Consider the following 23520-nt stretch of genomic DNA (forward strand, 5'->3'; position numbering starts at 1 on the left):
GAAGGTCTTAAATTTCATGTCAGACTCTTCATCCAGTGTTTCCCATACATTGTTATATTTCATAGATTTTCTATATGTATTTGTAGTATTATAATTGTAATATTTTAGTATTAAAACGGATTAATTCATTGTTTCGAGCGCAGCGGCGCCTCTCTCATGTGCGCGTGCTTCTCTCTCTCTCATGCTGCGTCGTGTAGCACCTCACACATGGCACGTGGGGGAAGGAATTAAAAGTGTTTATTCTCTCATATTTTATATATACACGATCTACAATAATACTTTTACTTTTAAAAGCGCTTATAACACAACAAGACGAGAAGAGCAACGGTAAAGCTCTGCACTGAATGAGACACACAGGTAATGTAGCCACAATCACCTCGTAATGTTATATCAGCTCTTAAATGTAAATATGGTGATATTGTCAGAAGCGTTTAGCTACAAATCAGGATTTAAGCAGTAAGTAACGTAGTTGGATTAAACACGAGGGTCGTGTTAACTTATCGGGTCGTGTTTAGTCACTATGTTTTAGTCAGTAACCCTATTTATATACACAGGCTCGCATTGACCGTGAGACAGACGCATTTCAGTCAGTTCAGACACTCACAGGCCACACCTTGTATTTATCACGCTGAGAAGTAAGAAATAAATTGTCCTGCTTATATTCAATAAATGGACGAGGCGCATGGCAGTTCTGTCGAGTTCAGCTGCTTCCTTCGAGCGCCACAAAACCGACACGCAAATGACATCAGGGTACCGCGAGAAATCTTGCGAAGGAGGCTGATTTCAAATCGCTCTCGCGTTACTCTGATGTCATCCACTTGTCGTTTTTTGCAGCGCCTAATGAAGTCGTTCACACAATGCATCCTACCAGGCAATCAAAATTAAACGAGAAGTTGTTTCTGATGATGTTATCCCGCTGCTAGCACGTTCATTACTAACATGGATTTAACGGAGTGGAAGTTGGATGAGCAAGATCCGATGAATGCGGTAGATATAACCCACTTTTTAAGCATTTTGATTTTACGATTCCTGGACGAAATCCTTGCCTTTGATCAAAGACAATGAAAGCTAATATTGGGGAATAAAGCCAAATTCGTGCTAAATTATTATTGATTCAGTCAAAAACTCCAACAGCTTTGCAACCAGAAGCTTTAGTTACCTGAAATTAAGAAAAGTACTAGAGGCTTCCTGAAATATATAAAATGTAATAGAGATGCATTTCATTATTATTGCCCTTTCATCATTAAATGTTCTGCAATACTGTATGTGTACAGTAAGCTCAAGTTAAGAGTACAATTCCATAATCCACTTAAAGTGCTCTATTTTCATGTACTAATGTTGTACATAATATAACCTACATTTTTTTGTTCTTTAGTACATTAATATGAAATATGCTAAAATGTAATTTAAAAATGTATTTAGGTACCACTTGAAATAAATTTGAACCCATCTTTGTATGAAAGATGAGTACACTTTAACTTCAAGTGGTACATTTTTGTAATACGAGATATGTTAAATGCATTTCAGTTCATATTAATGTAATCTCAAAATAACACTGATAACGACACTTAGATGTTTTTAAGATTATCTTAAGTACTAAAGTAGAAACTTTGTATTATGTACAAAACTATTTTGTGAAAATAGGGCACTTTAAAGGGACAGTTCAACCAAAAATAACAATACTGTCATAATTTTCTCACTCTCACGTTTTTACAAACCTGTATACATTTTTTTGTTCTAAAAAACACAAAGGAAGATATTTTTAGGAATGTTTGTAATCAAACCTTTAATGAGCCCCATTCACTTCCATAGTAGGATAAAGTATAATATGAAATTCAATGGGGCCCATTAACGGTTTGTTTACTAAACATTAGGTAAAATTAAACAGTTAGCAAAAACTTGGGTGGGGCCGAGGGGTCACAAATACCCCTCTCCTGAAATCTCACTCCAAACTTTTGGTAAAACTTGAGAGCCCTAATATCCATATCCGACAACAAAACAGATTATATGTAAAAATATAATTAAATTGTGTTAAAATACAATATAACTCAATTAACCCACTTAAGTCTGTGTCATTAATGTTAATCAAACAACCTAAGACAAAGAGAAAATCCCTTCTGTAGCTCTAAAAACCCCTTTTATTCTGATCTGAACCATGAGTTTTGTGATCCGTCACACCCCTATTTTGTTATGTTTTGGGCTGTCCTCCATGTCTTTTTTAAAATGCTAAGAGGGGCCAGAATTTATAAATTAACTGAAGTACCTTAAAGGCAGATTTTTACATACACAGTCAACCATGTCAGAATTGTTAGGCGAATTAGCACTTAGTATAAAAGTTGTTGTTTCCCTGTGATGTGTCTTGAGTGTGGCTCAGGCGAGCTGTGCCGTGCTATGCTTCAACACAACATTCTGTGTCGTGTCGCGCTGAACATTTTCCTGTTTTTTATGATAAAGTCTTAAATTTTTATTTTAGAGGACTTAAAAAGGTCTTAAAAGTCATTAAATTTGCTGTTAAAAAATGTGCAGATACCCTGAATTCTGATGCAAATTTTGGTGACGCAGAATTAGATGACATGCTGCCTTTAGGAGATAGACTTGCACAGTGGGCCAATGAATTTCAGGTCAAACATAATGCACTTGATGGCCTTCTTAAAAATCTTTGTGAGGATCACCCAGAGCTCCCAAGAACCGCAAGAACATTGCTCGGTACTTGTGAAACTGTGAACTTTGACTTCAAATCTGGGATGCAATATTTCTACTTTGGATGCAAAGAACAGCTGTCTAAGTATATGAAAATGTACCCTGAAAGTGTTGTCACACACTTAGACTGTCTGGACATTTCTTTGAATATTGATGGCTTACCATTATTCAAAAGTAGCAGTCAGTCACTGTGGCCAGTTTTGTGCAAAATCAATTTGTCCCCTTCCACTGTCTTTCCTCTTGCTCTTTGTTATAGTGTGTCTAAGCCTACGGACCTTGACTTTTTGACAGATGTAGTGCATGACCTCAAGGACATTTTACTAAATGGATTAGAAACTGACACGGGTCCTTTACGAGTTCATCTGCGCTGCATCAGTTGTGATGCGCCTGCAAAAGCACTTGTTAAGTGCACAAAGCAATATTCAGGCTACTTTGGTTGTGACAAGTGCACACAGAAAGGCTTCTGGGATGGCGGGCGTGTTATATACCCAGAGGTGACTAATCTTACTTTGAGAACAGACGTGACTTTCCGTGAGCAGTTTCAGGAAGAGCACCACCAATTAGGTGTGTCTTCTTTTTGCATGCTCAAAATAGACATGATTCAGCAGTTTCCTGCAGACTACATGCATCAGTGCTGTCTTGGAGTAATGAGAAAACTCATTGTTTTGTGGTTGCGTGGACATCTTAGGACCAGATTATCATCAGGCCAAGTGAGGGAGATCAGTGCCAGGCTTCTTAGTTTGAGACCCTTCATGCCAGACCTTTTTGCTAGGAAGCCACGTGGCCTACAAGAAATTGACTGGTGGAAAGCTACCGAACTGAGACAGTTTGCCCTTTACACAGGCAAAATTGTGCTAAAAGGTGTCCTTCCTAATGAACTCTATGAACATTTTATGCTGTTCAGTGTGGCATTGGCTATTCTAGTATGCCCTCATCTTGTGAAACAGTATGCTACTTTTGCAGCAGATCTTCTGGTTCGATTTGTAGAGGAAGGTAGAAAGTTGTATGGGGATGAGTTCCTCGTGTACAATGTGCACTCTATGGTGCACCTTGCTTCTGATGCGCATGCGTACGGTGGGCTAGATGAGTGTAGTGCTTTTCCTTTTGAAAATTACCTGCACCAGCTGAAGAGATTAGTACGCTCGGGTAGAAACTCTCTGTCGCAAATTGTAAAACGTCTTGGTGAACTTGACAAGCACAGGGAGGAACTGCAGAACAAACCCACAGTTGTGGTGAAAGCACGGAAACCGAACAATGCATTTGTTCTTAGTGACTTTCAGTGTTGTGAAGTTGTTTCTGTAGTAGACGCTACAGAGGACATGGAAAGAATGCTGCTTTGTCGTGTTTACGACAACCTTGAGTCGCATTTCATGCTGCCTTGTGACTCCAGGCTAATTGGTGTTTACAAGGCCCATGTGACACACACCAGAATGAAAAAAATGCCTCAGAAGCTATTGGTCAGAAAGGCATTTTTAATTGAGGCAGAAAATGATGTCCAGATTGTCCTTACAGTCCTCCATTCATTTTGAGTAGTTATCTCAAATCTCTGTTTTATCACCCTCTTCATGTGGAAAAATACATTTGAATGCTGTTTTTAAATTTAGCATCAGAAAATAACTTTTTTTTTTAAACTTACAGAATTGTTCAGGATTTTTTTTTTAAAATTGTTTTAAATCATTGAAACACCCTTTGTGATGGTTCAAACTAGCGCTGTAACTATTGCCGAATAATCATATTCAAAGTAAGCGTTTGTGTTTGCATAAAATATATGTTTTTGTGCTGTGTAATTAGTATTTATATATAAACACACACACATTCATGTATTTATTTAAGAAACATACGTATATATACTAGTCAACATTTTAAGTGGATCAAAACCTTTCACAAAAGTTGACTTGAAATATTCAACAATATGCATTTTGTCTTGGGACAACTTTGACAAACTTTTTGATCCACCTCAAATGTTGACTAGTGTATTAATTTATGTGTTTATATCAGTGTTTCCTCTAGGATTTTTCTCAGCTGTGGCGGCAGGGGGCGCCCATGATGATTATAAATGTACATTATTTTTTTATGTAGAATATAGGCTACAGTAAAAACATGTATTTTTTTATAATTTTCATGCTGTCATTTACTTTTCCTTATATTTATAGCATATTGCTTTTCTATGTTTTGATCTAAACTGTATTTTCTTAAAAAAACGTTTCATAGCTACGTACTTATAGTTGGGATATTTCATTGTAGTTTTAATGTAGTGTGCATTGCAAGTTCGTCCTCGTGTTTAGCATTACAGTGCTGTTGCAAAGTCAGTCCTGTTTGATAATCCGCACCGCTGTGATTGACAGAACAACCGACCAGTTATCCGACATCAGCAATTTTATTTCACACCCGTACCATTTGACATAAAGACTGTGACCCCGAGCCGGTCACAACGCAGTTAAATATATAAACCTTTAACAGGTGTTGTGTCGAAGTCGGTTCCCCTTATGTTCCCCCTATTTTTCCCTTCAGTGTAGTGTTTTTATGGCGTTTTTATCACGTTATAGGTTTGGTAACACTTTACAATAAGGTTCATTAGTTAATATTAGTTAATGTATTAACTAACATGAACAAACTATGAGCAATACATTTGTTACAGTATTTATTAATCTTTGTTTACGTTAGTTAATATAAATAAAGCTTTATTTGCTTGTCCATGTTAGTTCACAGTGCATCAACTAACATTAACAAAATTTTTATAAAAGTATTGGTAATTGTTGAAATTAACAAAGATGAATAAATGCTGTATAAGTGCAGTTCATTATTAGTTCATGTTAATTAATGCAGTTAACCAATGCCAACCAATGAACCTCATTGTAAAGTGTTACCATAGGTTTTATTATTTATATATTTAAAGTTTTAATGGCTACTGAGATGTATATGTGTGCGTTTCTGTAATGTATCTGTATTGTTCTGAATGGTAAGTCAATTATTTTTACAGTATGAATCATATTATATGTATAATATTTATTTAATTATGTATGCAAACATTACATTTTTAAAACAACCAGTAAAGGGGAAAAAAAGAAAAAGACAGGCTATATTTTAAAAGAAATACCCTAATAGGAAACTGTCAAATGTATGAAATATTTAATAAATTGTATTATAAAATACATGATATTGTGCCTTTTTAGTATAACCAATTCAAATCTTTAATCTTTCTAAATGTAACGTGATGAAAACGCTATAAAAGCACTACACTAAAGGGAAACATAGGGGGAACTGAGTTCGACACAACACCGGTCTTCAGACAGATGTTAAACACAAATAAGCACGGGTCCATTTAAAAACGAGTCGAATTTTGGTCTTGGATGTTGGGGATGTTAGACCCGCATTTTACTTTTGTCTATTGAGTCCCGATCTGCATCTACAACACAAATGACACGCGAATAGTCTATTATTACACCTGTTAGATCAAATATTATGCGGTTCACCCGCGGATACCCCGACCCTGCTGTTTTGTCTGAAAACAGATAAAACAGTCTCACCGTCTGCCTCAAGTTTCTATTACCAACGTTCTTCTCTTCCACGGGAATAATGTAAGTTTCCTTACAAACAGATTCGACTATTAATGTCTTGCAGTCGCATTTAAGTAGTATTCAGTATTTAGCATATTGTTTTTGGACAAATATCTTATCATTTAATGTGAAACTTTGTGAGTGTCGATCTAAAGCACAGAAGATTGACTGACAGCTGAGCGGTCAGCAGCGCGCTGCGCTTATAGCCTATATTCTGAATAACTAATGGCCAGATAAGTTGATAGTATGAGTACAGTGATTCCAAATGAATCTCCAAAAAACTCGTAATATGTTAAATCAAAAGTTTAATAATGTCTTTTCTCGCAGCCCTGCGCTGTGTTGGTGTAGATATGCGCCGGTGAACATCATATGCGTGATGACCTTGCAGCTTAAATTACCCTAAATTTATAGTCATAAAGATAAAAGTAAAACAACATTCGAAACTTCAAATGATGTATTTTTATTTTTGTAAACTCACAATAAGGAGAAAACCTTGTGCTTATTTATAATCATTAAAAACATGATGTGCTTTCTGCTGCCTTGGTTTTAGAGCGCGTCACAAAAAAAGAACAGAAACTTTTTATTCGTTTTGTCAATTTCATAATTTAATAATTATTTAAGTGCAACATATTTCGTATAAGCTTATTCATTTTATTATTATTTCTCAAAACAGAGACGTAGCTTAATCATCCTCTGTTGATTTAAATCTATTTGTGCATGAAACTAAACCCATGGAGGAAATGATGATATTTTAGGAGATTTATTTATAAATGAGTGAACAACGCGAATCCAGAAAGGAATTTATTTCTAGACAGCCAGTCTGGCAGATCGGACATTTCCGTAGCTTTTTTGCGAGCTGCCGCTGTAGGTTTTGTCTAGAAGGTATACAGCAAATGCCGAAAAGTTAAGGATTAAATTTGGAGGTAGGATTATTAGGATGAAAACAGCGGTTCTGGCTAAATTAGATACAAATACATCCTACAATCGTGTGAAATTTTGTGTTTAGAGTTGGGTTTGGTTGAAGGATTAGGATAAAACAGTGCTCATCCAAAGAGATTTCGTTTGCTGTATCCCTTCTATCCACAACCGCAGGCGTGGCGGGGATGTTTTAGGAGTGGCGGGCCGCCACGGTTGAATGTATATAGCGGAAACACTGAATTGCATATCAACTAATGTGTGTGTGTGTGTGTGTGTGTGTGTGTGTGTGTGCGTGTGTGTGTGTGTGTGTGTTACATTTATACAAGGATGTTTGTATTTGTTTATACATAATAATTACACACAGTACACACACATATTATGCAAACACAAACTTTCATTTTGTTTGACAGCCCTAGTTTGAACCTGTATGACTTTTTTAACTGTAGGACATAAAAGGACACTCTTTGGACAATGTTCATACTGCTATTTCCATAAAATCAAAGAGAATTGGCATAAGCTATAAGACTAAGGTTGGGCAACATACTCTGTGATGTGTTTTATATTGTAAATCATCCAAAGCATTAAAGGGTTTGTGTAAAGAAACAAACTACAGTTTAAGCAATTTCTCACTAAAAACTCATCATTTACCATTCCTCTCAACTCTTATTCACGTTTATTCTAATTCTAATGTAGTACATTACATTTGGCCCCAGAAGGCCTTGATCCGTGATAGCTAGGTTTATATTTTAGCTTATAAGAGGGGTATACAAAATTTGGATTCTTTCCCTCAGTGTTTCCCATTAAAATCGCTGAAGAAACACTTAGCCTTGGTTTGCTTTTTATTATTTTTGGCTTGTTGCTTGAACAAAAATCAGGTGGTTTCAGAAAATGTGGTATGGTGTTTTTTAGTACATTTTCTCCTTTATGGTGTTACTATCTACTTTCATTTTGTGGAAAATAGCAGTCAGAATATTTCTCAAAATTTCCATTTATGTCACACAGAAGAAATTCAATAAGGGGTCTTATATGATGGAACCTTTTCATTTATAAATAATAACAGTATATAGCGATCAGCATCAAGCTTTTAAAAAACATTCAAAAGTATCAGAATGGTCCCATGTGGCACGTGGCATATATTTCCAATTATTCTGCTGGTATACATTAGGGTTTGGTCAGAGGCAAACCAAAGTGAATGCATTTAATAAATATCTTGACCTTTATCATTGATCTAGATTATTAAATAAAGATTAATAAAAACGTGACATGAAATACAATCCATGTACTTTCTTCTCAGAGGTAAATATATCGTGCCCACTTGACAACCCAAAGGGTGCCATCACTCATTTGACCATCCCAGGGAGTCTCAATTGTGCCTCAGGGAAGTAGCAACATCAAGTCCAGTTGTCCGGAGTTGCTGGGTAATTGCGGTAAATAGTTTGCCACTGTTTGCCACTGAACCTGCATTAACGACGACAGTGGGGCCTCTGGCCTTAGTCAAACAGGTTGGCACATATAGTCGGGTCCAGGTGAGATTTTGCCGTTTTCTTGTGATCTGGTGTTGTTGTGTATTGCGGTAGATAGTATGCCATACAGAACCGTTTGCCACTGAACCTGCATTAACGACGACAGTGGGGCTTCGGGCCTTAGTCAAACGGGTTGGCGTGTATGGTCGGGTTGTGGTGAGCTTCTGGTGTTAGAGATTAAGGTAAGGTCATGTCAAGGGTTTTCACTGAATTACGAGAAAGGAGCAACTTCAGGAGAAGGAAGGACTGAGGAGTAGCATGGCAGAGGGTGCAATCACTTAATTGACCATCCCACAGAGTCTCATTGGTGCCTCAAGTATGCATTAAGGGATATCAATATTAACTCCTATACAACAAATCTGTTGTGCTTATCGTAACAACAAGCTATCTCATTATTCTGTTCACCGTCAGTTTTAGTCCGGAGATATTCTACTCCAAAAGTACACAGATACTTTTTTTTTGAGTTTCTAGGCATGGTTTCATTTTTATTAATCTTTTTTTACAACTTGTGTGCTTTAGCTGGGCAAGTCGATGCAACCTGCCCCGCTAATAGAGTCCAACTGTCAAGTCAGGATATTCTTTAAATAATAAATAATGTAACCAAACGCTGTCATTTAGCCCCAGAACATTTGGAATATACATTATTTTTACCAAAGGACCACTATGTGATAATTTTGTATCTTTTTACAAGTGCTGCTCGCCATACACTGCAATTATGTGCACAAGCACATGCAGGACTTTTTTTAAAATTTCATGTTGTGGTCTGGAAAAGAAAGAAATATATACAGCATTAAAGCAACACAAAAGGGTGAGTAAATAAAGATTTAGTTTTCATTTTCGGTAAATTATCCCTTGAATTAAGAAATTACTTTGAACCCATACCTGTGTTTTTGATATCATTAAACTGCATTACTTTGTGTGTGTGTGTGTGTGTGTGTGTATATAGTGTAAATATATACTTGTACATATTAATCTCACCTGATCAAGGATTGGAGCCAACAGGGTTAGTCACGTTTGTGACATGTGCAAATAACTTGTTTTCCTTTGGCTCCAAATCCTCAGTTGTTTTCTCTTTTAGAGATATGCAGTAATTAAGTTCCCCCAAGACAATACAGTTGATGTTGTTCCTTCCAACTGGCTTGAAACAACAAATGAGGTATTTTTTTATAGAAAATTTGGTGATATTTATTGATGTCTGATTACTTGATCAATTCATCTCTGATTGCAAATGTGAATATAGTGTTGTGTGAATAATCTTCACTAAATCAACATTGTAAGCTAATGCCTGTTGACATGAAAATCTTTTTTTAACAGGGTATATATTGCTATTGGCCTCGAAAAAACTTTACAGCCAAAGTTAAGCGCAGAGACGTTCCAGATCCTGCCATGTGGTCAAAACACTTGGCATCTGTTCTGGTTTATGCAGGTATTTATGATTAGATTTTTTTACATTATCATGTTTAATACTGGAGATGCACCGATCGACCTTCCAGAGACCGAAATTGGCAGACACAGTTCTCACGACATTCCAATTTTGAGCTCTTGACTCATTATCCAACAGCTGCATTAAGTTCATTCGGTACCAGTAAATGTGATCTGTTTTACATAAAGACGTAACCCGAACTCCTGTACAGTCTGCCCATCCCTATATTGGTTCTTGGCCCACATCCGCAAAGGACACGTTGATATTTTTCCACCAGTTCACTTGCTCGTGTGCAGGACTCTGCTGGGGATTCGTTTCCAGAACAACAACATAACTCGCTGCTGAACTACTATAGTACAATGTATAGTGTTGGGAGAAACTAACTAGCTTGTCATGACTGTTTCCTGAAAATATAGTAACTGTGCTGCACATCTGTTGTTTGAACCATGTTGATTCAACAATATAGTTGATGATGTCCAGACAAGTAGGAGGTGGAGTAGCCTACTAATTAATCTGTTCAGATCGATTTAATGTTGCTGAAATATATTTAGATTAACCGATATAGAATGCACTGCATGTCACTTGCTTGTTTTTTTTTTCAAAACGTCATACTAACTAGGAACTATGCTTCTAACCAGCTGACCAACTGATATTTGGACATCTAACATAATGTCAGTAAGCTTGACTAAGTTTGAGAGCACTTTATTTTGAGATCTTTTCAAATGAAAGAAGACCATCATAAAAAAATATTTTTATGACAGAAAAGTGTAGTTTTTAGAAAGAAAATCGGAATTGGCAAAAAAATCAGTATCGGCAGGCCACACCTACAGAAAAAAAAAACGGAATCTGCCAAGATAATTGCAATCGGTGCATCTTTATTTAATAGTCATTCTGGTCAAAACAAGCTGCCATGTTCTTTACAGAAAACTATGAGGAAGCCAGACTCAAGTCAAACCAGGCAACCGTTACTTCAAACCTGGAGAGTGATGAAGAACCTTCCCGAAGACCAGTACGGCGGCCAGCCAGATACAGAAGACCACTGGAGGATAGTGGTAAATACTGTTTAAAAAATTGGCAGAGGAGAATATATGAAGAGTTTGGTTCCAAAACGCGATAAACGCCATTTTTGAAAAAAATGAGTTACTGCCAAAATCAGCATTATATCAGGTCAGTAGTTAAAAGTAAATTCTTAATTTTACGCAAAATCCAATATCCGCCGTGTTATTCTGTCATCTTTTCTCCCTTTTTTTCCCAAAATGCGATAAACGCCACTCCCCCTTTTTTACAGAACGCAATAAATGAGTACACGGAGTCCTAGTTTTCCTCATCTACTTTGTACTTTGTGATCAACAAACAAAACAAAATAATACTTTAATTGCATCGCTAAACCTGTGATGGTTTTCTGTGATGGGAAAGAAACGTAAGCCATCAACATCTAATAATTTCCCTGAAAGGCACTCAGGAGACGGGTGCTTGTTCTCCCGACAGCATCAAGCTTCTCATGCTAACACATTGACCCCAGAGGATCTTATGAAAAACTTTCCATAATTTTACTCAAAGTCAACGAAAATCGAGCAGGACCAAAAACATTTTACAGCTGATCGCTGTGAAAGACGTTAAGCTAAGACGTCAAGTAACCGCAATGACAGGGTTCTTAAAACACTTACTTTGTCATATTGATTAATAACATTAATGTTTATATTTTTAATTAGTGTGTACAACTAGTCAACTAAATGAATATAACATGGCAAAGATGAATGCACATTTATATAGGCTATTGATTCAATAGATTTATAGCATTTTGAATAAAAACTTGTCATGGATTTATTGCATTTTGTGGAAAAAATAATCCGTTTTTATAATAAATCTTTGAAAATCAACTTATGGATTTGAATTTTTTATGTTTTTATAACCTAAAGATGCTATGTGAAAGTTTGTAATAGAAAATAGTTGTTTTCATCTTGTCACTTTCTTGGTATAGAAAACACGTTTTTACCAAAATTTGTCAAAATGGATTTATTGCGTTTTGGAACCAAACTCTTCATATATTTGTTATTCAAATGTTGCAGTTAAATTGCCACTTTTGGGAGTACGGTCCCACATATAAGATTTAAGAATGTATAAATGTAGAATGTTCATAACTGGCAGATTCAAATGTGCTTTGGCTTGTGCAAGCAGGGTTTGTGTAGTGTGTAATACATGCAGTTGGTTAACATTTGTTGGTCTTAAAACTTCCATAGAAGACATGTTTGTTTAAATCAGATTACTTTGATCATGATTGCTATCAGGGTGTGAAGATACCTGTTACCCATTGTAAAACTTTACCTACCCTAGCTTTAAATGTAAATATTTTGTTACATTTATCAGGGTTCCTGTGGGGTCTTAATTTCAAAATCAAAATGCAACGCCTCATAATGCTGGTTGTAATGCTCTGCCAGCATGTTAGAATATTATTATTATTTTTTTTTGATAATTTCTTTCGCTCATCCCCGCGTATGCCTTTAACCGTAGTGATAGTTGAGAAGCCATTTGGATTATCATTATTATAAACTTAAATTTACTGCTGCCAGCTAATAGGTGACGACATGACAGTTTGCCAGTGCGCTCTCCCTCAAAATGCTTGTGTCACATGCAGACCCATCAAACACAAACCTGCACATTAACTACATAAAGCATTTCCCGTTTGCAGAAAATATCATATATGATTTATAATTATGAATTAAATGATATATAAGAATTCATTGGTGCAGTCTCTCACTCTGCCATGCATTAAAGCCCACTGCTTGCGTGTCCTGTGCATAAGACGCCAATGTCTCTTCTCAATTGAATTATTTCTATTTTTGCCATAAAATATGTCACTTCTATTGTTTTGTTTCAAGATGCACACCAGTATTGTATTTTATAAGGTGTGTTCCTAAGAAACTCCTAAAATGTCCTAATATAAACAAGACATAGTCCTGGAATAATCTAAACCCTGTCCGGGAAACCACCCCTATATATTTTAACATTGTTATTAACAAAAACAATGTATTTATTTAGATTTAGGGATCGTAAGATTCCCAGATTTGCTCTGTGCATCGCATCGGTAGCTGGTTCATATGTATCTTTATGTATGTTGTAGGCTATGCAATACCATACATAATATGGATATGCGTATTGCATCGGACTGCACATCCCTATTAAGTTTTGTCTCATCATTATTGTCATTTTAAATGGTTTTGCCCACTTATGTCTATTTTATTACCAAAAATATCAGATTACTTGATAATCATCAATTACCAAAATAATTGTGAGTTCCGTTAAATAAATGGCTGTTTTCTATTCATGTATTTTATTATTAAGGATTTCTTAAAACGTCCTCTTGAAGTGTAAAAGTCTTGTCTCTTATTCTCGTGAACCCAATCCTGTGTCTCGTTTTGATCTTGTTTTTTGTCATGAAAGATAAAAGGTCTTAAAAAATTAATGGACACATGCACACTGGTCTATAAAATTTGACTTCATTGAGATTTTAAATTTCATTCATAATAGTTGTAAAAAGTTACATTTGACTTTGTAAAGCCTGCAGAAACCCTGTTCATGTGTAGTTGACTTATACAGTTATGTTGTATAATTGGAATTATATTTCTAGATGAAGAGGACATGCCAGCACCAAAGATGTCACGCACTGTAAATACATCCAGATGTAAGTTATGGTTTTAACAAGCTTGATTATCCCTGCATAACAAACATTTCCTTAAGCGCTCTTTTTACATGCTAGGTCATGAGGAAGATCAACCATCATCAAAAAGACCCATTAACAAAGACAACATAATGAGCACACCAACGTGTGAGTGTGTGTGTATATATATATATTATATGTTTAGTGTTTCATTAATTTTAATTTATATTTAATTTCGTTTTAGTCACCCCAAGGAGAGAATTTTTTGGTGAACGAATGGCAAAGAGTGAGTTTCTTTGTTTTGGTATATACACATTTTTAATTGTTGTTATGTTTTTGTCATTTATAATTAGCTTCTAAATAGATAGTATAAAAACAACTTAACTAAAATGATTGCTGACATTAAACCATTATTTATTTTTTATAACAGAAAGCATTCCTGAAACGTTGCCAAGAAACACATTTTCCGAACCTTGTTCTTCAGGGCTTTTAATTCGTCAAGAACCTGAGTCTGACAGGGAACTTCTATTCGAAGGTAGGAAATTATATTAAAATTATTATATTCGTTTTTTTGTGTGTATTAATGTGTCACAATTTGGATAGTTATCTAAAAATAGTTGGTTTATTCCTTTACATTATAATAATTCTTAACCATTTAAAGGTCATGAATCTCCTTTTTTTATCTTAGTGTTGTTCTGAAGAGTCATATGTGCATCTTTTGCAGAAGGGTTAGAAAAAATTATGATTTTAATTTTAAATACCCTTTTTAAAGATTTGTGTTGCTGATCATAGAAGATAATGGTAGCATCTGTTCATTTTAATTTTAGGAGAGAATGGTTAATTTTCATCTTGTGGGTTTAAAGCTAACATCAGAGCAATGACTAACATAGATGGTTGATGTACATTGACAGTTCATCAGTTTATCGTCTCCCATAATTATTCATGAGTCAGAGGGTTAAGGTCTTACTTGCTCCATAAGCGCTCCACTATCATGAGTAAAATTTATGCCAACGCATTCAAATGTTACATTTATAAAGCTAGTTTGATATAAATCAATGACTCAAATCAGAAAGAATGTGATGGTTATCAGAGGCGTCATGCCCATTCAAACTGAGGGGGCACGTGCCCCCTTGGTTTTTTTGAGCCAAATGGAATTTTCATGCAACCTCAAAATCAAAGAAGCGCCCTCTGTTACTTGTCTTTTAATCGGTTTAATATGCACAATATTACGGTATCAATTCTGTGCTGCGTCCTTGTCACTTTTCAGAGATGTTTGCCGTTTTGATAGTGTTTTTATCATGTTACATTACATATTCTGGCGCTGCAGTCAGCGCAGTCGCAGATGTCATCAGCGTCTGAGCGCGCTCACTAGCTCTTTACTGTTGCTGCTTCATTTGGCTATCTGAGGAATTAAAACATGTAAGAAACACTCACAACAAACCCCAGTACGGTAATGTGCAGTTAACATCCTCTGTGTAGAAAATGTATAGTTTAAAATGTGTCCGTCTCAACGTTATATTAGTAGAGATTTCTAGATTCATCTTGGTACAACGCCAAACTTCGCCAGAGTTCACGGGGGGGGGCAGAATCACACATGCTCACATATGAGGTAAAATTGAATGCACAAATCCGTTCCTCTAATAATTTTATCTAAACATATTTTATAAAATCATTATTGAACATTAAAATCAATCACGTGGCTATAGCTTATGTCATTTTCGTTGTTTATATACTTTTTATTTAAAATTACATGCATTGTAGTGCTGCCACTAACGACTAATTTTCTAACGACTAATCTTTCGACTATTTTTTCGAATAGTCGACTATTCTAAACGACTAATTAAAAAAAACTCAAGGGTTTGTTATTTCATTGTGTCCATTTTATTTTGAACCCACCGGTGTCATAAACAATATGAATAACTTAAATGTTACCAAATAAAAAATTACAATGTAAACAATATAAATAATAATAAAAACTTCCAGTGCAAAGTAGATGCTTAACAGAAATATGAAATGTTTCACTTCTACTCTTTGATCTTATATTGCATTTTAACACAACTGAATGCTATTTTACATATTATCTGTTCTGTTGTAGCCTATAAAATAGTGACTAAACATGACCCATCACCTCGTTTTTTATCCAACCAGCTGGTCCTTTAACTGCTGCTAAAATCCTGATTTAGATATGCAAAAATCACCATACATTTACATTGTAGCTTTACTGCTGTTGCTCTTCTCATAATTGTTGTTGTGTTTTGAGCCATTTCTTGATTTTAAATGCGAGTGATATAGCGCAGACAATTCGGTGCAAATTCAGAAATATAAGAGAATACACTGTTGTTGTTACATAGACTACAGAACACGGCATACAGCATCATAGGGAGGGAGAAAGCTCGCACACAGACTTACACTACTGCTAATCTTTCTTCAAGTCATGTTAACTCGATCAGTCGTCTTTGTCAGAGACATCTGTGAATGTTGACGTTTACGCAAAAAAGAAAGTACATTAAAAACACTGCCACCTTTTCACTGTCACGTAAGAGAGAGGCGCGCGCGGTCGAGGCGCTGCAAGCAACATGAGTGATAGAGAGAGAGAGAGAGAGAGAGAGAGAGAGAGAGACGCGCTGAACACTCGCAACAATGAATTGAGCCGTTTAAAATAGTAAAATAAAAATGTAAATGGGAATCATGAAAAATCGATTTGTTGCGTCCAGTGTTGATTCCGTGGCGGAATCACAAGCAAACACTGATAGCCTTTAACATCCAAAGACAGAGTCATTGTACTTCTCAAAAGAGTTAATAAAACAGTACTGACTAGCTCGCCGTTTCATTAATAATCATATAACAGTTACTTACGTTGTCCTATTCTCTGTGGGTGTATCGTCAATAACTCCCGAGTGTTTTCGTTTGAGATGCTCGTGCATTGTCGTTGTGCTCCCGTGATAAGCCAGCGACGTTTGGCACGGTGTAACAGACCACTCTTTTATCACAACTTGGTAGGGCTGGGCGATTAATCGAAAAATGACAGAAACCGAAATTCAGAACCTCTAACCGACATTATTTTATCATGTCGGTTATTTCGGTTTTTAACACTCTGGGGTCGACGGTGGCGCGGGCGCCGCAAACTCTTTATTTTTCAATCACTCCGCAAAGAGAGTTAGATAACTCTGCTGATTTTGGTCATACAGATATGATTTATACATCATTTAAAACGTTAAAGTGTCTAGTTTTTTTCTGTCCACTGCCAATAAAAACAGAATGTTGTGCTTTTCGCAAAATTAAGAAAATAAACATGATGCGTGTTTTGTTCTCTCTCCCTCAGTGAAGCCCTTTCAGAAAAATTAACTGTAACTTAAGGAATACTTGTCATAAAAACAAAAGATACATGTCTACATAATGCTTGGAATGTCTGCTTTTGGAAGATGTAAGTGATATCGAAAACAAATATTGTAATTCGTTGTTAACTGTGTTAGAAGAGGGATATGTACCGTCTTTCTCGTGTTACTGCATTATCTATAATGAGCCACGCCCCGCTCCATTGAAGAGAAGAGCAGAGATCATCCATATTCATTAGTCAACGCCACAGTCAATGGAGACTCCGTCTCTGTAGCCATTCAATGCTGTGTTGAGTTTTAATCCAAGTGCTGGTGACATGACATCTACTTGTTTACTCAGACTGTAACTTAAGTTATCTCCAGATGCGAGTGTGTGTGCTTCATCAAACAGACGCGATCGACGTCCAAACGCACACACAAATACCTCATATTTGACGCGCTTTGTGGTATCATTAAGATATGCGATTGTAAACATCACATCTACTTGTTTACTCGCGCCTAAAGTTATCTCCAAACAGACGCGAGTGTGTGTGCTTCGTGACGCGATGTCCAAACGCACACACAAAGCCTCATATTTGACGCGCTTTGTGGTATTCTTATAAAAGGTGCCATTGCAAACATCACATCTACTTGTTTACTCGCGCATAAAGTTATCTCCAAAAAGACGCAAGTGTGTGCTTCGTCAGTGTGACGGGATCGAGGTCCAAACGCACACAAAAACGCAAGATGCCTCATATTTGACGCGCTTTGTGATAAAATTATAAAGTATGCTCTCTCGCCTGTAAATACAAGTTATCTCCAGGCGCTTATGTTTTCTTTGTGCTTCCGTCAGACGCGGTCGACGGCCAAAAGCACACACAAACACACAATGCCTCATATTTGACGCACTTTTGTATTAAGTAGAGGTCGACCGATATGGTTTTTTTCAGGCCGATGCCGATTTTTTTTTTATCCGGATTGGCCGATGGCCGATAAATGCTGCCGATTTATTTTGGCCGATATTTTACCGATATGTGCTTGTTTTTAACCTCTATTTGAAAGATATAATGTAAGTACACAAATAATTACTAAGATAGACAAAATTTCTCAACAAAAACATTTATTGAACACACCAATCTGAACTTGTACACTTAAATTAAAAATGTATAATGTAAAAACATTGTATAAATAATGTATAACAAATAAATAAACGAAATAGGTAAGAAGAAAGTAAGCTGTCAAATAAACTTTTCAATGAAAAAATAAAGTTTAGTGCACTTTGCAGCATTTATCAAACTTCTGAGAACAATAAAATAAATTAACAATTTTAACAATAGTAGTGCTGACACACAGTATACTCTAAAAAAAACAAACGGTGCTATATAGCACCAAAACAATTGCTTTGGATCGTAACGATAGAAGAACCATTTTAGTGCCATATAGCACCGGTGAAGAACCAGTGAAGCACCAGTGAAGCACCAGTGTAGAACCATATAGGGGCCATATAGCACCACATATGGTTCTACATAGCACTATATGGTTCTACACAGGTGCTTCACTGGTGCTTCACTGGTTCTTCACCGGTGCTATATGGCACTAAAAATGGTTCTTCTATCGTTACGATCCAAAGCAACTGTTTTGGTGCTATATAGCACCGTTTGTTTTTTAGAGTGTAGCAACCAGCAAGATTTCTTTGTTTTAGCTTTGAATAAAACTATATACAGTAAGTAACAAGTGAACACAACACATCTTATGGCTAGCTAATAATTTTAAATAAAACATTCTTGAAGTTACTAAGTGAATAAAAGTTTTTAGTGCACTTGACTTAGCAGCATTAGATATTCTGATTTAGATATCTCCTTGTTTCTGAGGGAAGGAAGATTTGTAAACAACAATAAAAATAGTAATGTGCATAATATTATTTTAATCAAACTTCCAGACCCTGAGTCTTCTTCAGCCCACCCATTCTCCACTGAAAGTTCTTAGGCTAATACTCCCAGTTTAAGAGCTGCAGGTTGTAGTGCAGGAAACACAACTGCTCTGCGTGTTCCCCTGTAAGCCTGCTCCTCTTCTTTTCATAGATAATCCCAATCTCACTGAATATTCTCTCGCTGGGAACAGAGGAGGGCGGTGGACAAAGGAATTTTTTTGCAAGTGGTGCTAGATGGTGTAGGCGGGATGCATTCTGTTTCCACCATTCTAGTGGCAGACCAGTCTTTCTGTCAATCAGTGGCTCTCGGAGGTACTGATCCAGCTGCTCAGTGATGTGTTGCTCATCATTTTCTTCAGCAGGAGTTCCACCATGTGCCCCCAAAATGTTTGCGTACATCCGTTCAAGAAGACCAGAGGGACCGTGTTGTTCTTTCTCCTCATCCCGTCTCCGTTTCGGATCTGATTCTTGGACTTCAGTGGTGGCTCTTTTGCACTGTTCAGACACAATGGCGTTCTCTTCTTTCACCCATTCTTTGGCCTTATTCAGTGTCTCCACTGCAAAGATCTGACCCTTATAGCGAGGATCCAGCAGCGTCGCCAGCACCAAACATCTGTTCTCCTCCATCTTTGAAAATCTCCTCTCCAAGCTTTGAAACATGGTTTCCCTGAGTGTTTTGATACCATTCGTAGTGGGACCCTCTGCCTGAAGCACCATCTTCAGTACAGCAATGCTGGGAATGATGCAGGAGATGGATGCCTCTGCCTTACTCATTTCAAAAGTCACTTCCTCAATGGGGCCCAGTGTCTCGATCAAATTTGAGATGAGGGCCCACTGGTCTGCAGTTGGGGTTGTAAACTTTCCATGTTCTCCAGCATAAATGTTTAGAGCACGCTTCTGCTCCAGCATCCTCTGCAACATGTGTAACGTGGAGTTCCAACGGGTGGGAACAGCCTGAATTATGCTGTGCCGGGGGAGGTCAAGTTCTTCTTGAATATCACTCAGACGCTGTTTTGCGAGCACAGAGTGGCTGAAGTGTGTAGCACATGTCTTTAACTTGGCAATAACGTCCCCCACTGCTCTCTGACTGCTAATGCCCTCATTTACCACAAGTTGTAATGTGTGTGCACTGCAGCTGAGATCTGGTATTTCTGCCAATCTGAGGCCTTTAATCATATTAGCACCACTGTCTCGGAGCACAAGCACAACTCTGTCGGGGGTGATGTCCCAATGTTTCAGCATGCTAAGGAACATCATGCAGATGTATTCTCCAGTGTGGGAGCCAGACATGGCCTTAACATTTAGTACCACTTTTTTTCTTTCCCAGTCACTATTAATAAAATGGCATGTAAGACTCATCAGTGACTCCGTCTCCACAGACCAACAGTCTGTCGTGAACGCCAAATGAGGGCCAGCATTCTCTGAGGTGATCAGTGTTTTGATTTTCCTCTCCACACCTTTCATTATGTTTTCCAGCATGTCTGTGCGGTAATATTTTTCAGTCTTGAGGCTATACCGGGGTTGCAATTAAACGCCGAAAGCCAACATCTGAGACCACTGTAAATGGCTGGTTGTCTGTAGCAATCATTTCAAGTATTTGTGTATCAATCTTTTTTGACCTCGGGTCAGAATTTTGCCATTTTCTTTGGGAATCGAACATTTGTGCTACAGTAGGCTGACTGAGATTGGCGGAAGCAGCAGCCGCTGCATCTTCTTTTTCTTTTACTGCCTCTTTGTAATCCTGGATGTGGTTTGCCTTCAGGTCATTCCACATGTTTGTAGTGTTTTTACTTCTGCCTTTCTCAGCCCCCATGCTTACCAACTTGCTGCATATATTGCATTTGGCCTTCCCTGGTGTTGGCTGGGTGAAGCGCTGCCATAAGGGGGTGGTTTTCTTTTCAGCCATCAGGTAATGACTAAAACAGGGGAAAAATACAAGGTTATGTTAGTATTTTTGTATAGTATCTTGAACGTCATCTTCAAATCATTTTATAGATATAAAATCTAAAAAATGTTTCATAATTCAGCTAATAATTCAGTGCATTTTAAGTAATACAAGGCTAAAAACATTTCTATCCTCTTCCCAAAAACTGTCATGAAACATGTATTTGTGGTTTCTTTGTTTTGTTTGATGGACAAAGCTAAATGGACATAACCGTATTATCGCAAAAAAGGGGAAAAACCTTTAGGCCATATGGTCAAAAATTGAATGATTTAATAATATAGTAGTAATAACGTATTTCACTAGTAAATTGTACATGTTTCCACTGTTCGATCGCGTCTCTCTCTCTCTCACACACACACACACACACACACACACACACACACACACACACACACACACACACACACACACACACATGTTGCCTATCCGATTTATTTTACTGTGCGTTTACACGTTTTTTTAATTGTGACCCATGTCCGATTCATGCATTTACACTTGCCATACGTCTGAACCGTTTGCGCACGTGTTCTTGCGCCACACACTGACCAAGATGGACAAATAAAACACAACGGAAATGCTTCTGTGTATTTTGTTTAATCATTTGCCTAAATCGCCATCACCTTTAAAGCCCTGCGTTCTTGATGTCTTTTAATTATATTTCTGTATACCTTTTTAATGTGTGAATTAAATGCAATTCCAAAACATTTTCCGCAATCTTTTAAACACTTTAAGGTCAGTAAAATGTTATTGGTTGTTAATAATCTGTTCAATTATTGGTTAAAGCCTACGCGGCTAATGTCCTATTCCCTATACCCTATTAATAAATGTCCTATTCCCTTTGAAGATCAGAACTCTTGCTGTATAAACTCTGGAGAAAGTTACACAATTGTCTCATAGTATGGCCAATTCAAATACACTGGCGAATAGAGCAATGAAATACACACGTCATTTTCTCTTTATTTGGAATCGACTGCTTGACATCCCCTGCCCTCAAGGGCGCTAAAACACCATTTGGAATTCACCCCGCTTTCTGCATGAACTTGACTGCCGCGTCCCATCTCAAAGACCGAAAACAGCAGTACTAATAAAAACATCAGTAAATTAAAAGGTTTCAGCAATTCTTATGAAGAAATGGACTATTAGCTTGGAATAGCTTTCTCTGCCCAAATAAGCTGCCTTCAAAGCAAGTAATTGCGGCATTCACGCGCTTCTCTGATCTCATTTTCCGAATTGTTATTTTAAGTCAGAATGTTAAAATAACAGGGAGACTTACGTTCTTACAAAGATGTGTTGGATTTACTTATTAGGGATGCAGGTAAGGATTTTTTTCACCTTCTGAACTTATTAAACACACCGCATTTTTTAAACGAAAATATATTTGGCAAAGACATTCATAGGCTAATAGATTACTACTTACGTTCAAAGGCTACTTTTGATTTTAAAGATTATTAAATATTTCCATTTCTTGAATTGAAATGTTTGTTTATTATTTTTCTAACGAAAAACTCAAAATCCAATAAAATAGTACAATGACAAACTCGCTAAACAGCTTGTTTATTAATTAAATAAATTCGTCGGATGGTAGGCTAAGGAGAAGGTGTAGCAAAAACGAATAGACGGAAAACGTTTTACCCGCCTTATTACATAAATAAATCTAAAGATCCTTAACTTAGATAAAAAAAATTATTGGTTTGCTTTTTTAATGAATATAAAACTACAACAATATAAAACATGGACAAACTCGCCTAAGTTAAGGGAAAAATGCAACTTGAATCCTATGTATTTTCAAAGCTTTCCGAGTCTCCGACTTTAACATTTACGTGAATGTTGTAAGTCAGGAAATTATTTCCACCATATGAGTGCAGTATAATTTAACTGCATCATGCGCGGTGCTGTCAATGAAATACAGTCACACAACATTACACTGTTTGGCCAGCATTTTAATTGTGTTTAATCCAGCTGCTACTAGCTAACGGTATGCTAAAGTTAGCCGCTGATTAGCGTCATGCAGCAAAGCGATGTTTCTGTTATTCTAACGTCCGTTTTCAGAGCATCCAAGAGAAACAAAGGCATAACAGTAGCACCGAAATTAAGCACAGAAATCCGTGTTGATAATATTCGCTCCGGTAGATAACGGTCGTTAAGGCACCAGTGCCGCAATGACAACGCTAGCAAAGCAAAGCCAGTTCTTAGCTTATAGTGCGTTGGTCTCTTTTCTTATTAGTTATTTCTCTACATTGAGTGACAACAGACACAAACAGAAATATAAGTCTCAAATTCACTGTCGTAATTGCAAAATTCTTGCTTACTTATTGTGACATGATAGCAACCCTTCTGCTGTGATAATGCAACCTCAACTACGCTATCAATATCCAAACAAAGTAGCTGTCATGTCATGTTTTTTCTCGAAGTTGGCAGTAACACATATGTTTTTAATTAAATATAAAGGAGTTATAAGAATTTAATCCTTACCGTTTTCCTTAGGCACTGGAAGCTGGAGGTCTGCGGTCTGCTCACTCTGCTGGAAGAACGACTCTAGGGGCAGCATGCGT

The 23520-nt window shown here is 36.9% G+C and overlaps 1 protein-coding gene across 3 annotated transcripts in view; it reads left to right on the forward strand.

Annotated features, from left to right (window-relative positions):
* The window catches only part of LOC129413428 (uncharacterized), a 68275-nt gene that overhangs the window by 23622 nt on the left and 21133 nt on the right, over window positions 1-23520 (forward strand). For 2 of the 3 annotated variants that reach the window (XM_073867540.1, XM_073867541.1), the window contains 7 exons: window positions 9777-9854; window positions 10013-10124; window positions 11045-11173; window positions 13750-13803; window positions 13879-13947; window positions 14024-14065; window positions 14210-14314. In XM_073867540.1, coding sequence (XP_073723641.1) covers window positions 9777-9854; window positions 10013-10124; window positions 11045-11173; window positions 13750-13803; window positions 13879-13947; window positions 14024-14065; window positions 14210-14314 — 589 coding nt within the window. The remainder of the gene's footprint in view (window positions 1-9776; window positions 9855-10012; window positions 10125-11044; window positions 11174-13749; window positions 13804-13878; window positions 13948-14023; window positions 14066-14209; window positions 14315-23520) is intronic. The other variant, XM_073867542.1, reaches the window with a different exon arrangement.

The sequence above is a fragment of the Misgurnus anguillicaudatus genome, chromosome 5 (assembly GCF_027580225.2).
Source record: "Misgurnus anguillicaudatus chromosome 5, ASM2758022v2, whole genome shotgun sequence".
Classification (NCBI taxonomy): Eukaryota; Metazoa; Chordata; class Actinopteri; order Cypriniformes; family Cobitidae; genus Misgurnus; species Misgurnus anguillicaudatus.